Below are 16,446 nucleotides of genomic sequence, written 5' to 3'. Positions count from 1 at the left end.
TTTGGAGAATTTGGCTTTTAAAAAGAACCCAAACAATAAACAACACTTTAAAAGATGCCTAATTTGAACAGAAAATGAGAACAATTAGCCACAACATCACTTATGCATTAATGAAGAGGCGCTTATGTTCCAGGACTTGAGCATCGGAGCAAACACTTCTCTTGCAATATGCTGCAAGGAAGAAAAAGCGTGGAAGTGGGAGAGCAGATAAGGACGTAAAGGGAAAAAAAAAGCCCTAAGGGTGTCCTGAAAGCTGAGGAGCAACAGAAGCAGAGCTGAAGCCTTCAGGTTCCTCTTGGGTTCAAGATCTGAGCTGACCCAACCCCTTTGCTTGGGGAGGAAACTCAGCACAGTCCACCCCGCTGTGATGGTGGCTGTATGAATTTGCTGGAGCAGACAGGAGGGTGAGCAATCTGCAATTAAATATGCAAATAAATAAGTCTGATTATCCTTTGGAGCAGTGAAAGAGAGCAACACAACAGCTCTAGGACAGAGCTTTCTGCTTTAGTCCTGCCGTCGCTGACATAAGCCCAGATCTTGGAAGATGACCAGATGAAAAAGCTGAGTCAAAAATCACGGCTGGCCAAAAGAGGTGACAGGACTGTGTCACTTCTGGAAAACCCTTTCCCCACACCCTCCCTCCCTGCAAAACAGAGACCCTGAAAATCCCCGGCCATTTTCTGGCATCTCAGCCAACGCACCGTCACACCGTCACACCTGAATGCACCTGAGCCCGCAGCATCACTCACATCCCCAGCAACAGCCAGAGCTGATGCCGAACCGGAGCAAAAATCAAAATCTCACTGCTCGAACTGTTTCCCTCCCAGGGACATGGGAAAGGGGGTGAGTGCCAGCTCTGCTGTGCCACCCAGCCACCGGTGGGACAGAGGGGTCAAAACCCAGCTTCATTTTAAAGCTGCATGAATTTACTACCTGTCTTGACGGCAGGGTGTCACCTCTAAACCCCCCCCTGGGGAAGAAAATCCGTCAATAGTGTAACGGCACAAAGACTTGAGCATTCACACGGGTAGAGGGAGAAGGAAAAAAGGCCGCGATGACACTTTGATCACAACAAACCCCAGCTTTGCTCTCCGCCACCTCCGCTCCGGCCTCGGCGGCGGTGGGCTCTGCCAAGGAAAGCTCTGGAAAACCCAATCGCAGCAAACCCTCCTTGCACATGGAGGCGCAGGGCAGCCACCCCCTCCATCACTTTTGTTTTGCATTCCCAAGGCATCCGACCCCTTTCACCCTGAGAGAAACAACAAGAGCAGCTCGCAGCAAGGAGTTTCGTGCTCCGAATCCCAAACGGGGGTCACTCCCTGGGGTGAAATAAGGGCAACCCTTATTGATGGGGGGGGGGGGGCACAGACACACACAGAGGGATGTGCCACCCCCAGCCGCGCCGCGTTAAACATGGCAGCATCCGAAGGCTGCCCCACCCAAGCGGCCTAGGACGCGTGTCACCCGCATCCCGACGCGTCCCCAGGACGCTTTGTCTTGGGGACGCTACCGGCTTGGGGTGTTTTGGGGGAGCCTCCTGCGCGTGGGGCACCCCACTCACTCGTGGGACCCTCGGGGTGCTGGTCCTTCGGGTTGGCCACCCCAAGGGAGGCAGGGATGCGCTGGGAAAGGACCAGCGGCAACCTGGGGAAAGGACCCAAACCTCCCTCTGCCGAAAGCCAAGGTGGTGGGTGTCTCTGAATTTTGGGGTGCTGGAGGGATGGGGGGACGGACACACACACAATCTCAATCCTGCTGCAAACCCACCCGATAAAAAGCCCCCGTGTATTTAACTACCTGCACAGCATCTACCCACGCCCCAACAACACCCAGAGGGGTGGGGAATTTTAAGGACAGCCCCCCCCCCCCCCGGGCAAATCAGCAAACACTCCCTCCCCCGCCCCCAAAAAATAATAATTAAAAAAAAAAAAAAAATCAAAGCCTTATTCGCCCAGGGTGGGCTGTGCCTCCGGGGGATGGGCAAAGAGGGGAGCGGAGAGGGGCTGGCGAGGAGCTGGCGGGTTGGGGGTCGGGATGGGGGGCTGTGGGGGGGTGTTTCTCACCTGTAAGACGAGCTGACCCCCGCCGCCACCTCCTCCTTGATCTGCCTGTTGAGAGCATCGGCGGCCGCCCTGCCCCTGCCCGCGTCCGGCGGCTGCCCGCCCGCCTCCTCCTTCTTCCTCCCCTTCTCTCGCCCATCCCCGGGCCGCACCCCCTTGGGCTGCTCATCCTCCGCCTCGGGGTCTTCCTCCTTCTTCTCGGGGAGACCCTTCCGCCGCTTCTCCTGGGCTGTTTTCTCCGGGGAAGCGCGCTCCAGGGCGAGGACGGGGGAAGGTCCCGGTTTGGGGATCCAGGGGTGGTCCCCCCGTTTGGGGATGGGCCAGGCACGGAAATCCTTCTGGTACTGCGTCTCCTTCTCGAAGGGGGTGTCCGAGGGCTGGTACTCGCTCTTGGGTTTGCAGCTCGGCTCCGGGCGTTGCACCTTCCAGGGCTTGTAGTCGTGGCGCATCACCGAGTCGGCCGGGGGAGAGGCGTGCGGGGCCGGGCCGGGCCGGGCAGGACCGGGAGCCGCTTCCCCCCCACCCCCCCCCCCGCCTCCTCCGCCCCCCGCCTCACCGCCCGGCTGGGTGTCGATGGGAGCGGCGGGGCGCGGAGGATGCGCGGGGGCGCTGGGGTGTTCGGTGGCCTCCGAGTATTTGGTGAAGACGAGCGGGACGGCGATGTCCGCCTTGTCCAGCTGGTTCCAGAACCGAGCGATGCAGCAAGCGCGGGTGATGCAGGGCCACGCCATGGCGGCGGCGGCGCCCGCCTCCCCCCCAGCACCCCGCGCAAGCTGCGCGGCCGCACCCGCACCCCGCGGCCGCAGCGCACGGACCCGCGCAGGGCAGCGCAGCGCCGCACCGGAGGGGGCGTGGCCTCGGAGGGGAGGCGTGGCCTTGGTGGGTGAGGGCGGGGTTTGGAGGCTGGGGGCGTGGCCTCGGCGGGCACCCGGGGGAGGGGGGGTGTGTGTTGCACACGCATGTGAGCACACGCACGGGCACACACACGTGTAAGACGCACCCGTGCATGGGTGCACATGTGTGCACATACATGTAGCACATGCCCCTGCATGGGCACGCACACGCAGGTGGGACACGCCTGTGCATGGACGCACATGCATACGCACGCACACACGTGCACGCGCGCACACAAACACAGGTTAGGCACACCTGTGCATGGACGCACATGTATGCGCACGCACACACGTGCACGCATGCACACAAACACAGGTTAGGCACGCCTGTGCATGGACTCACATCTATGCACACACACAAACAGAAGACACGTCCCTGCATGCCTGCACATGCACACACACGTGTGCACACACATGTGTAAGACATGCCTGTGAATGGACACACGTGCATGCTCACGCACACACGTGCACGCACTCACACAAACACAGGTTAAGCACGCCTGTGCATGGATGCACATGTATGCACGCACACACAAACAGAAGACATGTCCCTGAATGCCTGCACATGCACACACACGTGTGCACACACATACGTAAGACACGCCTGTGCATGGACACACATGCATGCGCACGCACACACGTGCACACAAACACAGGTTAGGCACTCCTGTGCATGGATGCACATGTATGCACGCACACACAAACAGAAGACACGTCCCTGAATGCCTGCACATGCACGCACAAGTAAGACACATCTGTGCATGGACACACATGTATGCGCATGCACATACGTGTACACACACATACAGACACATGTAAGACACACCCATGAATGGATGCACACGCACGCACAGGCACACACACATGTAAGAGGCACCTGTGCATGGACACACATGTATGTGCACACACACAAATGTAAGACAAGTCCCTGCGTGCCTGCACATGCACACACGTATGTAAGACACGCTTGTGCATGGACACACATACATGCACACACATGTACACACGTGCACGCACTCACACAAACACAGGTGGGACACGCCCGTGCATGGATGCACATGTATGCACACACACACAAACAGAAGACACGTCCCTGCATGCCTGCACATGCACGCACACGCACACGTAAGACAAGCCTGTGCATGGACACGCATGCATGCACATGCACACACATGCACGCACACATACAGACACATGTAAGACGTGCCCGTGCATGGATGCACATGAACACTCAGGTACACATACATGTAAGATGCATCTGTACATGGATGCACATGCATGCACACACACAAACATGACACATCCCTGCATGTCTGCACACGCACACACACGCACACACACATATGTAAGACGCCTGTGCATGGATGCACACACAGGCACACAGAGGCACACACACAAGACATGCCCCTGCATGGATGCACATGCATGCACACACATGTACACACACGTAAGACACTCCTGTGCACGGACGCACACATATGCACACACACAAACATAAGACACGTCCCTGAATGACTGCACTTGCACGCATACACACACACGTGCACACACATGTAAGACATGCTCGTGCATGGATGCACAGACACACTCAGGCACACACACATGTAAGATGCACCTGTGCATGGATGCACATGTATGCACATACACATATGTAAGACACACCCGTGCCTGCCTGCACACACATGCACACACAGACAGGCACACCTACATGTAAGACACTCCCGTGCATGGATGCACACACATACACACACACACAAACGAAAGACATGCCCACGCATGGATGCACATGCACACAGAGGCACACACACGTAAGATGCACCTGTGCGTGGATGCACACGTATGCACACACACATGCACACACACGTGTAACACATGCCCCTGCATGGATGAGCACACATGCACACAGGCGCACACACATGTGTAAGACTCATCTGTGCATGGATGCACACACATGCACAGGCACATACCTGCACACATGCATGTAAGACATGGTCATACAAGTATGCACACATGCACAGGCAGACACGCACGCAAAACAGGCCCATGCACGCATTCACACACAGGCACACACACACATGTGCCCACATGCAGAAGTGCACGCATGCACACATGTGTACGATTGCATACATGCACTGACATGAACACACGTGCACACGCATGCACACACACAAGCATGCACAGCTGCGTGCATGCAGACACACGCACACACGCACGCAAAGGCACCACAGCACTCGTGGACAGATGTCCACACACATGCACATGCACACTCAATGTGCACACACACCTGCATAAACATGCATGTACAAGGTCACACACACACCTGCACATATATGTGCAATACACGTGCAAAGATATATTTAAACAGACACACATGCATGCACATATGTGCACATGCACTTTCACATACATGTATGCACACTCACACCTGCACACACATGTGCAGGCACATGAATGCCAACACATGTGCAAGACACATGTGTATGCACACACCTGCATGCATATATGTTTCCATCCACACGCGTGTGCACTCACACAGGTACACATACCACACACGCATACACACATTTGCAGACACATGCACGTTCAAAAACATGTTTGTACATATGTGTACATGCATGTGCGTACTCGCACACACAAAAATATGCACATGTATATATGCACACGCATGAACATGCAAACACATGCATGTACACTCGCACCTGTACACACATGCACACATGCATGTACATATGCACACACATGCATGCTCCCACCTGCATGCACACGCATGTGCACACATGCCCACACAAGACATGCCCGTGCGCACACGCAGAAACACGCAGATGCGTGGACAGTCACACGTATGTACATACATACACACAGATGTGGGCACACACAAATGTATGCATGCAGGTGCACACACATGTGCATGCACACACATGCAGAGCTGCATACCTTCACACACACGCATGGACAAACACCTGCACACACAGATTCATGCACACACACGTGCACACCCCCCACGCACACTAATAGGTTCACATTTACACACACACGTGTGTGCATACACATTTGCACACGCACACACCCCCTCACGCATGCAAACAAAACCGCAAGCCGGCACATTGGCGTGTATTCACATGTACACCAGCACACACACACGTGTGCAGCATACACATGCATACACAGCCACACTCGTGCACACACAAACACACCCTTGTGCATGCACACCCACCCGCACATACACCCCTGCATACAGATGCGCCCTCAGATGCACATACACACACATGTGCATGCACACACTTGCACATAGATAACACACACGCACACGCAGCTATTCGCACACGTGTACATGCACACACACATTCATGCACCCACGCACACAAACCTTTACACGCACACACACCCCCCGTGTGCACAGATCCACACACTCACACGGACAGATGTGCAGGCACATATGTGCCCACACACACACACACACACACGTGTGCGCTCACACACGTGTGCGCACACTCACCCGCAGAGATCCCACAAGCTGTTGCACTGCCAGCCCGCTCAACCCCTCTCCCTGTGGGGTTTTTAGGGCTGAAGCCAAACGCACACACGCGTGCACAGATACGCGCACACACGTGTAATTATTTTATTTTGACTTTTTTTTTTTTTTTCCCGTATTTCCCACCCCAAACCCTCCTCTGCTGCAAGGCCCAGCCGACAGCTCCTCTTAACTCCTGTTCCCTGAGTGGATTCCCACCCCAAATCCCTCCTTCCCCCCCTCACCTCCACCTTCTCCCCTCCAACCTCCTCCCTCCCTGCCCGCATCTTTTTCTTTTTTCTCTGAACCCAATAAATTCCGTTTTCAGCCTCATTGCGTCCACCTTCTGCTCTACCCACGTGAAGGAACCCCAGACTCGAAGCTATCAAATATTCACCAGCGTGGCTGCACTGCCAGAATTCCCACTGGGAGCATATTTCAAAAAAAAAAAAACAAAACCAAAAAAAAAACCCCAAACAGAAGTGATCCCGGTGCCTCGTCCTCAAATAATGATTTACAAAAAAAAAAAAAAAAAAAAAAAAAAAAATTCCCCAAAACTGCAGCTGCTGGGAGTGCGGTGAAAAGCAGGATTCCTCCTGCTGGGATTGTTTCTTTAATCCAAGGTTTTGCCACCCCTTTATTGAGTTTTGGACCCGGAAGGTTATTTTGCTTGTCTTTGATTTGCTTAATTTCAGTCGTACCTGTAGGTAAATTGTGGAAACTCGTTTCAGGGGTGGCATCGGAGCTCTCGCTGATAATGGCTGAAGGAAAGAGCCGCCTTTGGAAAAAAAAATAAATAAAAATATATATATATAAAAATTACAGCTCGAGGTGGCTATACCAGGCATTGCTTTGTCCACAGGGATTATATCATCCCTAATCTTCCATCCAGCGCAATTAAAAGGGTGAATTATAAATAAAGATTTAGGAAGCTCCTCAGTATCTCTCAGGTTGGGACCAAACCCATTTTCTGGGGCATCAACGCACCACATACGGCTTTTGTAATACGGTGCGTGCTGGAGATGTGCTGATCTCTGTTTAGGCTGATTTTTTTTATCCTTAAAACCAGTATTATAAAGGCATCTTGCTGCACCGCACTTAACCCTTTGCAGAACGTGAAACCGTTGTTGGATCATCCAGGTTGTCCCCTGGTGTCACCCAGCCCTGTATTTCCATGCTGGCTGATTTCTGCCCAGGATGATGGCAAACAGCTTTTCCCATCCAATAGACTGTGGTATTAAAAAAAAAAAAAAAAATATATATATATATATATATATAAGGCAACAGCAACAAGGAAAACTGGAAAAGCATCACCTTATGATGGTGACCTGAGGTCTGCAAGGAAGATGTGCAATCAAAAGGTTGCAACGGGATCAAGCTTGCTGGCTGGTCAACATTAAGGATGTCCTTATTTTTAAATGCTGTCTGTAATTTCATTTATTTCAAAGCTTCCACAGTGATTTTTGAGGGCGTAAAACCCGTCTTGGTTTGAGATCTGAAGCTGTCACAGGCCCTTTACGTGCTTGTGTTTCCTGCAGAAGACATTTTGATTTGCATCCACTTTGCTGTTTCGGGGTTTGCCGAAATAAGGGTGATTAGTGTAGTTAATTGCCCTTAATATAACGGGGAGGTAATATATGAGTGTGTTCCTGGTGGGTGTGAGCCCATCCAAACCCACTGCAACAGCTCCCGTTCTGGTGTCCCAGCCCTGCACGCCGGGGTTTGCACAGCACACAGAATCACACGATCACAGAATCGTCTGGGCTGGAAAAGCCTGGAAGTTCCTCCAGTCCAACCATCAACCCAACAGTGACCGTTCCCAACTCCCCCAGATCCCTCAGCGCTGGCTCAGCCCGACTCTTCAACCCCTCCAGGGATCCCGGGGACTCCCCCCTGCCCTGGGCAGCCCATTCCAACGCCCAACAGCCCCTTCTGCACAGAAATCCTTCCTCAGAGCCAGCCTGACCCTGCCCTGGGCAGCTTGAGGCCATTCCCTCGGGGCCTGGCGCTGGCTCCTTGGCTCCAGAGACTCATCCCCCCTCTCTGCCCCCTCCTGGCAGGGAGTTGCAGAGGGCCAGGAGGTCTCCCCTCAGCCTCCTCTGCTCCAGACTGAACCCCCCCAGTTCCCCCAGCCGCTCCCCAGCAGACCTGTGCTCCAGACCCTGCCCCAGCCCCGTTGCCCTTCTCCGGCCACGCTCGAGTCCTTCACCTTGCACCCATTTGGGGACCAGGGATTTGCACGTGCACAAAGTGGTTCTGAATCGTTCTCTGAGCTTCCCTCACCTGCAACATCTCACCTGAAATGCTCGGTCATACACTACCCATCTTTTTTTTTTTTTTTTTTTATTTTAATTTATTTTGTAAGAAAAGACACAGGCAAAACTGCTCTGTGAGGTTTTGCAGCATCAGGAGACTCTTTGCTGCTCTGCAGATACCAGGAAGACCTGGATGGAGTTAGAAGCTGCAGAATGAAAAAAAATTGCTTAGCATCTCCCGCAGTGAAACATATAGTTATATATAAATCTTGAAGCATGGCCGCTCATTCACTTTCAGGAATCAGCTATGGAAATAATTTAATCGCTTACGTCAAGTAAAATCCATTAGCTCTAATCAGCCGAATTGATTTGCTGGCTGCAAACCTCTCTCTGAGAGGATGGGAGTTAAATAAATAAAAATGTCTCTGTGTTTAAATTACAGGCACTGCAGCAGAAAGCAGGAAGAGATTTCTCCTTCTCCCGCATCTTCTGGGAAAAGGCCACAGCCGAGGGTGACGCCACGTGGTGGGACGTTGGTCTTGGGGATGGCCAAGGACACGGGTGTCACTCGGCATCGGACTGTCCCAGTCTGGGGCACAATCCTGCCCAGAACTTCACGTGATGCTAAGGGCACCATGGTGGGGTGCAAACCAGAGCAAGCCTGATATTTTTGCGGCACCCAAAATCACCAGTGACTTTGGGTAGACCCCCAGGCAACGCTTCCCTGTCCCATCCACGCTGGGATCCGCCGGTGTGGAGGCAGGGAATAGCTCCCAGCACCCCCCGTGCAATGATAACCAGGATGTTTGGGGAGCTGAGCTATAGGGGACCTGGTGAATCTTCTCCTGGCACCCTCAGATGAAGAAGCCAGGATGCCTTTCAGTCAAGCTTAAGCTACTGGAGAGCACCTGGGGGCAGGTTTGATTGTCTCTCCTGTATTTTATGACAGTGTGAAGACCATGCTTACCGGTTAGACGACGCAAATGGGGGCTGCCACTGTAAGAACTTGCTCAGATTTATGTTTCTCTCTGCTGGATCTGTTGATGAAGAGGGATCGGTTTGTTTTCTCTGACCACCAACTGACATTTCCTCACGTGCTGTCTGTCCACGTTCTCCCCTTCCCGCCCCGTACGCGTTTATCCACCAATTTTTGTAGGAAATAATGTTATGGCATTGTAGGAACGGTGTGGCAAATCTCAGTTCAAGACCTTATAGGAGGGGAAGGGGGTTTTATTTAGAAAAAAACCCTCTATACAGTGGTAGCCCTCTCAAAAGGAGGCACCTGGCTCCTGGCTAAACACCGACCTCCCCACGAGTGTCAGAGGAAGGGGATGGCAACTTATCCCATTTTTTCCCAGGAGATCATCACCAGCAGCCGTAATGAAGTGAAAATGAATGAAAAAATCACAACAAGGTGGGGCTGGTATAAGCCCTTTGGAGCCTTTTCTCCTCCATTGTAGAGGGACCCCGGACATCAGCTTCATGGGCTAAAGGTAGGTGAGTCTCCAGCTCTAAAGCTAGACCTGGATCACACCTGGAGACCCTCTGGTGAAGCGTGTTCAACTCCACACTACCCAGTCAGATGAAGGAAAGTTCTATTTACCTATATTTATCTTCCACAGCACCGCTGCCTCTGTGTCCTTGTCACGGCAGGGTTGTCCCAGGCACTCAAAACAGCTTTGCAGGCATTATCTGTGCAGCAGACGCTTGTCTGAATTGCTCTTGTCCCCAACATGCATCACCACGGATGAGAGAACGTGACAACAGTGTGAGTGGCAACTTACAGGGGATTTATAGTGTCTTCTCAAATTTTAAAACATTTTATAATCACACACAAGTGCCAGGAACAAGGATCTGCCTGGGGTGTTCTTGTTTTCCTTGTCAGCTTTGTTTATGATTCATGTATGTTGGGAGAGTGCTTCAAGGCCAAATGGGACGGGAGCCAAAGAAAATCCATATCAGAGTGCTGCATAAAGAGAGTAATTGAAGTGCATGAAAAGAAGAATTTGACTAATAATTCAAGTGCTCTGAAGGACATGAAATTCTGCAACAAAAATCACTGGTGTAACACAGCCAGATTCCAGAAGAAGTGATTTTGCAATAGATGGAAGGGGGAGTAAAAACTGAAAGACCGTATTTTGAAAGAGTTTGCATTAAAAAAAAAAAAGAAGCAGTAAGCAGAAGTGGTCTTCTCCCACACCCATGCTCTTACCCAGAGCTGGGGACTGAAAAAGATCAGGCTTGGTGAAATGGTATCACAAAGGTTTGGTGTGGTGGGAATATCCCCAGTAAGAAGGACCTCGCAGGGGAGATACACTTACTGGTGGTGGAGTGATGGGTCAGCGAGGAACGGGACTCAGAGAAAACACTGGACAGCCACCATAAAGGTACCTTCGGTTTCCTTCTGATAATTTTGCCTGCTGGAGGGGAAATTAGTTTGGTGGGAAGCTCTAGGAGAACATGTGAATGACTGAGAGGCTTTAGGGGAAAAAAAAGAGAGTTATCTATGATTGGAAGAGAGGAGCAGTGATCTGGAGAGACCTTCTAGGTCTTCTGATGGGGCAGCAAGTCCCGTAGCCTCTACGTGTGGTGGGGCCTCAACAATGGACTCGACAAGGAGCCGCGACCAGCTGCTTCTGTCAGGGCAAAGCAGGACAGCCATGCCGTGTCCTGGCTTCCCATACGTGTCCCTTGCATGTGTCCCTTCAGCTCCTCCGTGTTAGGCCTTCTCAGCCCCAGTCCTGGAGCATGGCCAGGTCTCCATGTGCAACTTGCTCCACTCATGAAGTCTCGTGGGCAGTGCCCCGCCGCGCTGACTTGCAAAGCTCGGTGACTTGCCAAGCCTACAGCTTGGTGACTCAGGGCTTTATGGGTTACTCAGGGATGGACATTGATCAGCTGAGTCTCGCAAGGGCCACTGATAAAGGGATTACAGAGCACAACCTATTGAGGGATTAAAGGAACTTAATGTTCCCAGACTAAGCGCAAACCATAGGAGGTTGGATAAATGACTATAAATACCTGAGGAGGGAAAAGCCAAAGAAGAATGTAGTTCTATCATGGGCCACATGTGTGCAAGTGCCCTAGTATGTTAGGAAATAAGGAGAAATGGTGAGAAACTTACCAAAAAAATTGAGAAAAAGGAGGTTTAAAAGCCACGGAGGTGAGAATTAAGCAACAAGGGTAAATTAAACAGCAGCAAAATTTCCCAGGAGGTGCTAATGTGGGACTTGTAGGGATGGCTAGTGACCAGCGCTGGGCGGTCCCATGCCTGTGATGGCAGCTCAGTGATGATTTCTCATCCCATGCTCCTAAGGAGAGCATCCACCCTCATCTATCCACAACTGGAACCCAAATCAACAACAAGAACAAGAGAAGGGAAATGCAAAAGGGACCAGAGAAACATGCAGCTGGGAGAAAAATTAGATAGGCCTTTTTGTGGGTAGGTCTGTCCCGATCCAGTGTCAGGGGAGGTTTCAGTATGATCCTAAGAGCAAGATTGAGACACAAATTGAGGTCAAATGCCATACACCCAAACCAGTTTTTATTATTAAAAGTGAAGAGGGGTAGCGATAGGACGGAAAGGAAGGAAAAGACAGAAATCAAGCAAGCATGCGGAACAGAGTCGCAAGAAGAGTCATCACCATGAATCCAGCAGCGTCCTGCTGGTCCTCAGTCTTCAGTACTTTGGTGGTGGGTGCACACGAAGCAAAGTTTTCTGTTGCCTTTTAAGTTCATCGTATCAGCTGATGAGCATATCTGCCCACCTTTAGTTGTTGTCTTTTTTTTTTTCCTCTGGTCCCACAGGTTTTTGCTGCAGAAATGCTGGCCTCTTATCAGTTCCTTAGCAATGCATGGATGGTGCCTGGCGTAGGCAATCGAGTCACATATGGCTACAGGATGGAGCCACTGATAAACATTTGGTTTCACTCAGTCCACATCTCCCCCTTTGAGGCTTATCTAAGGAGTCTGACAATGCAACTGCAAGGAAGTGGGGGTGGATCCTTCAATACACTTCTGCTTCCTTGGGTGACACTCCTTAGACTGATCCAAAGGCCACAGCTTGTCCTTGAGGTTTGCACAGACACGAGCAAGCTTTGAGACAGTCGTTTGACATTTCAGTCTCTCACAAGGTCCCACCATGGAGACGTTCATCTAAGGGCCCGTGAAGTTTTCTCCATTGTTACCATTGCTCTCAAATAGCAAATCATCACTCATGTCCTGACAGGGAGAGGTTGAATGACTTGCTGAAAGCTACACGGAAAGCCTGGAATAAATCTGTATATTCTCATTTCCCAGTAGAAATCCTTCCCATCCCGTATAATCACTTCCTCCCAAGCAGGGAAGATGGGGATTGTGATACTACAAAGACAGACGCGATGTAAGATTACACCCATAGCATGGCTCCTTTCCAGAGGAAGGACACTTCCACAAGGCGTGGTGCTCTCCCACAGACACAGCAGGATGACCCTTCACCGCTCCATTTCCAGCCCAGACCCACGTGAAGTCACTGTAAAGGTAAAGCCCTTCTTCCTATTTTGACCTGATGGGTTTTGTAACAGCCTAGCTCCATCATGAGGTTGGGTTTTGGTTTTATTTTAGTCCAATCCTCAAAGATGATCCCGTGACTGTTAAGAGTTGTGAAGGATGTTTGAACAGTAGCAAGACCCTTTAGTAATGATAGGGTTGGACATGATGAGACCAGGACCTATCTGCAAAGCAGTGCCTGCCAAAATGTAGACAGTGCCAGAAAGAGAGATCGAGAGGAAAGGAGCAGAGCAGGACAATGTCACTGGCAAAGAGCAAGGTGAGACCTTCAGAGATGGCTCCCTGCAGAGAAATGAGTCTGTCTGAGGCTTGGGTGTAGTCTGAGGTGCTGAACTGGGCCAAAATAAGCCTTTCAAGTTCCTGCCCCTCAACCCCTCCTGTTAGATTAAAGTCTTCCTTGGAGACATCCCAACACTTCAGAAAGAAAATTGTCTCTTTCTGAGTTAGACAGCTAAAATAAGTTAGATAAACTCATGGTGGAGGTTTGTGTTCCCTGCTGTGACTCTGAAGGGATCCTCAGCTGCGTAGTCTGGACTTCAGCATCCAACCTTTAGATGCTGAAAGCCAGGGGAGATCACAGAGTGAGTTTGGGTGGAAGGGATTCCTGGGGTCTCTGCTCCAGCCCCCTGGTCAAAGCAAGGCCAACAAGATCAAGTTGCTCATGGTCACGTCCAGGTGAGGTTTGACTGTCTCCAAGGATGGAGATTCCTCCCTGCCCTCAGAGTCCTGTTCCAGGGTTTGACCACTCTCATAAGGAAAAAACATGTTTCCTTGTACGTTACAGGAATTTCTTTTGTCCCAGCTTGGAATGTCATCTCTTGTCCCTTCACTGGGCATCTCTGAGTCTCTGTCTTCTCTCTACCAGCCCAGCAGGGAGCTGCAGAAAGCTGTATAAACCCTCTCTGCCCTCACTCCCACTGTGCACACCCAGCTCTCGGCCTCTCCCCGCACAGCCCAAGCTCGAGCCCTGACCACCTTGGTGGCCCCACTGGCTCACCCCCATCTGCAATGTTCTGCCTGATACTGAGGAGCCCAATCTGGTTCCAGCGCCAAGATGGAGTGAGGGATCACTGCCCTGTGGGCACTAGTAAGGTGTGGGTGAAAACAAGCCCTGCCTGAAGCCTGGGAGACCCACAAAGATTTCAAGGACAAGAAATACATTGACCATGGTTGCTTTTTTCTTCATTTCCAAAGTATCTGAGGAGGCTGAGGATATAGGGGCCCTGAATGCTTTCTAAGGTGGGGAAGGATCAGCTCGGGGCTGGATGAGGTCTGTAGAGCCTGAAGGCTTCAGGATATCTGGCAGCACTCGCTTTTACCTCTTGATTCAACCATCTGTTGGTAGCCAAGACCACCAGGTGCATAAGGCTGACCTGGGTAGCAGGGTGTAGGCTGTAGAGATCGGGGCTCAGTGTTTGGGCATGTCACACACTGCTTAGCTAGTTTAGTACTTCAGAGGAACAGCTCTGCTCTTCCCTAAGACAAGCCTCAGATTTTATTTTAGCTACACACAGCAAGGAGATGCATCTTTCTCGGCTCCTCCTGACTATCTAGAAATCTCTGATCCCTCTCTAATTTAAACAGGAGATTTCAAAGCCCTCCATAAGTAGGTATTTTTCTCTCCTGATTTAAGGAAGTCAAGAAAATTGCATATGCACAGCAGAAAAGGACATAAATATTTATTACCCAACTGAGCCTTGGTTCACTCTTTCGTCAGCTCTTCCAAGGATCTGACTCGTTCCTAATAAATCCAGAATATTGTCATAATAAGCCACAAGCAAGGACCTGGGACTCTTTGCAATACCACTGCTTGGGGAACCATCTCTGGTTCCAACTGCTCCAGGGCTTAGTCTGAATTTTCTGGGAGCTGAAAATACCTCCCACGTGTCCAGGTGTCCTCAGGGCTCAGGTGTGACCCTTTGCACTAGCAAAAAAACAAAAGAACTCCCTGGCATGGCTCATCTCCAACAAGGACAAGACTACAGGATGGAAAACACCTTGAAACATCATCTCTGGACCAGGGATGTCCCTGCAAGGACTTTCTTGGTCACACCATGCATTCCCCCTTCCCTGACCGTGCTGGGGATTGCACAGCCCAGAAAGAGCAGAAGCCCTGGACCTGCAGATCTCCTCACAGCATTTTGGAAATTTCTGGTCACCAGGAAACATCTCGTCTCCAGGCAACAGAGCCGAAAGAGTTAAAAGCCTCCTTTGCTTTCTCAAAGCAGACAGGGTCTCGACATTTGTAGCAGAAGACAAAGGATGGGGAGAGGTTCAAGTGAAATCAAAGCCAGTTTCAACTCAAAGCAACCGGTGTCTTTAAGAAAAGAGCCCTTGGGATTTTACCAGAGCCCTGTTGTTTCTAGTGACTCTGGAAAATGGAGTCTAACAGATGTAAATTCCGCCTAGCCCAGCGTCTTCCTAGGGCCTGACAAAGAGGAGGGATTATTTTTCAGCTAACACCTCTGATTTGCTTTTGCCAAGGGTTGTTTTCAGTTTTGTTCTGTAATTCTTGGCCGTGGTGATCTTGGGGATTTGAAATGCCCCTTAGACAAGCGAGTGATGCCTTTGTGTGTGTGCCGGTCCTTTAGCAGTGGATCGGATTATTTAATTCAGTCTGTTAGTGGTATTATTCTGTATCCTGGTTACAGCGAGACCCTTGGTTTTCTCAGGTCTCTCACAAGATGATTTCTTTGTTTACCTGAGCGGCTTGTCAGTTCCCTGAGGAATTTTTCCCCAAATTTCTGATTTTTTTTCCCGTTCAGTAAATTGCAGCTCTTTGCATATGACTAGGCAAAGGTTCAGACCGTGTCCCTGCTTGGCGGTAGAAATGCAAAAGGGAGATAGCATTTCCTTTATACACCCACACAAATGTGTGCAAGGATGCATGTGGACACTTTTCTCCATCCATCCATCCATCCATCCATCCATCCATCCATCCATCCAGGTCCTGGCAGAGGCATGAGGTCCCTTGTGTACCCCCATGCTCAGCAGTGAAACACCCTCCTGGTGTTTGCCCACCTCCTTGGCTGCGACCAAAACCCACCCACACCATATCGCTTGCAAACACAACTGGCCTGCCTGTGCCTGTCCCTTCTGCTTGTCCCTTCCTGCCATGGTTTGTAAGGGAATGGGGAAAATAAAGTTTGTCTGGCACACACAAATGCCTCATCCTCTCT

General features: G+C 51.1%; 1 protein-coding gene across 2 annotated transcripts in view; it reads right to left on the bottom strand.

Moving 5' to 3' along the window:
* Nucleotides 1–2,889, bottom strand: part of MAP6 (microtubule associated protein 6) — a 46,311-nt gene extending 43,422 nt beyond the window's left edge. For both annotated transcript variants that reach the window (XM_074918784.1, XM_074918794.1), the window contains exon 1: nt 2,064–2,889. In XM_074918784.1, coding sequence (XP_074774885.1) covers nt 2,064–2,791 — 728 coding nt within the window. In that variant the 5' untranslated portion in view covers nt 2,792–2,889. The remainder of the gene's footprint in view (nt 1–2,063) is intronic.
* Nucleotides 2,890–16,446: the final 13,557 nt, after the last annotated feature.

The sequence above is a fragment of the Athene noctua genome, chromosome 1 (assembly GCF_965140245.1).
Source record: "Athene noctua chromosome 1, bAthNoc1.hap1.1, whole genome shotgun sequence".
In the NCBI taxonomy this organism is placed as follows: Eukaryota; Metazoa; Chordata; class Aves; order Strigiformes; family Strigidae; genus Athene; species Athene noctua.
This window is presented reverse-complemented; position numbering and strand designations above follow the sequence as displayed.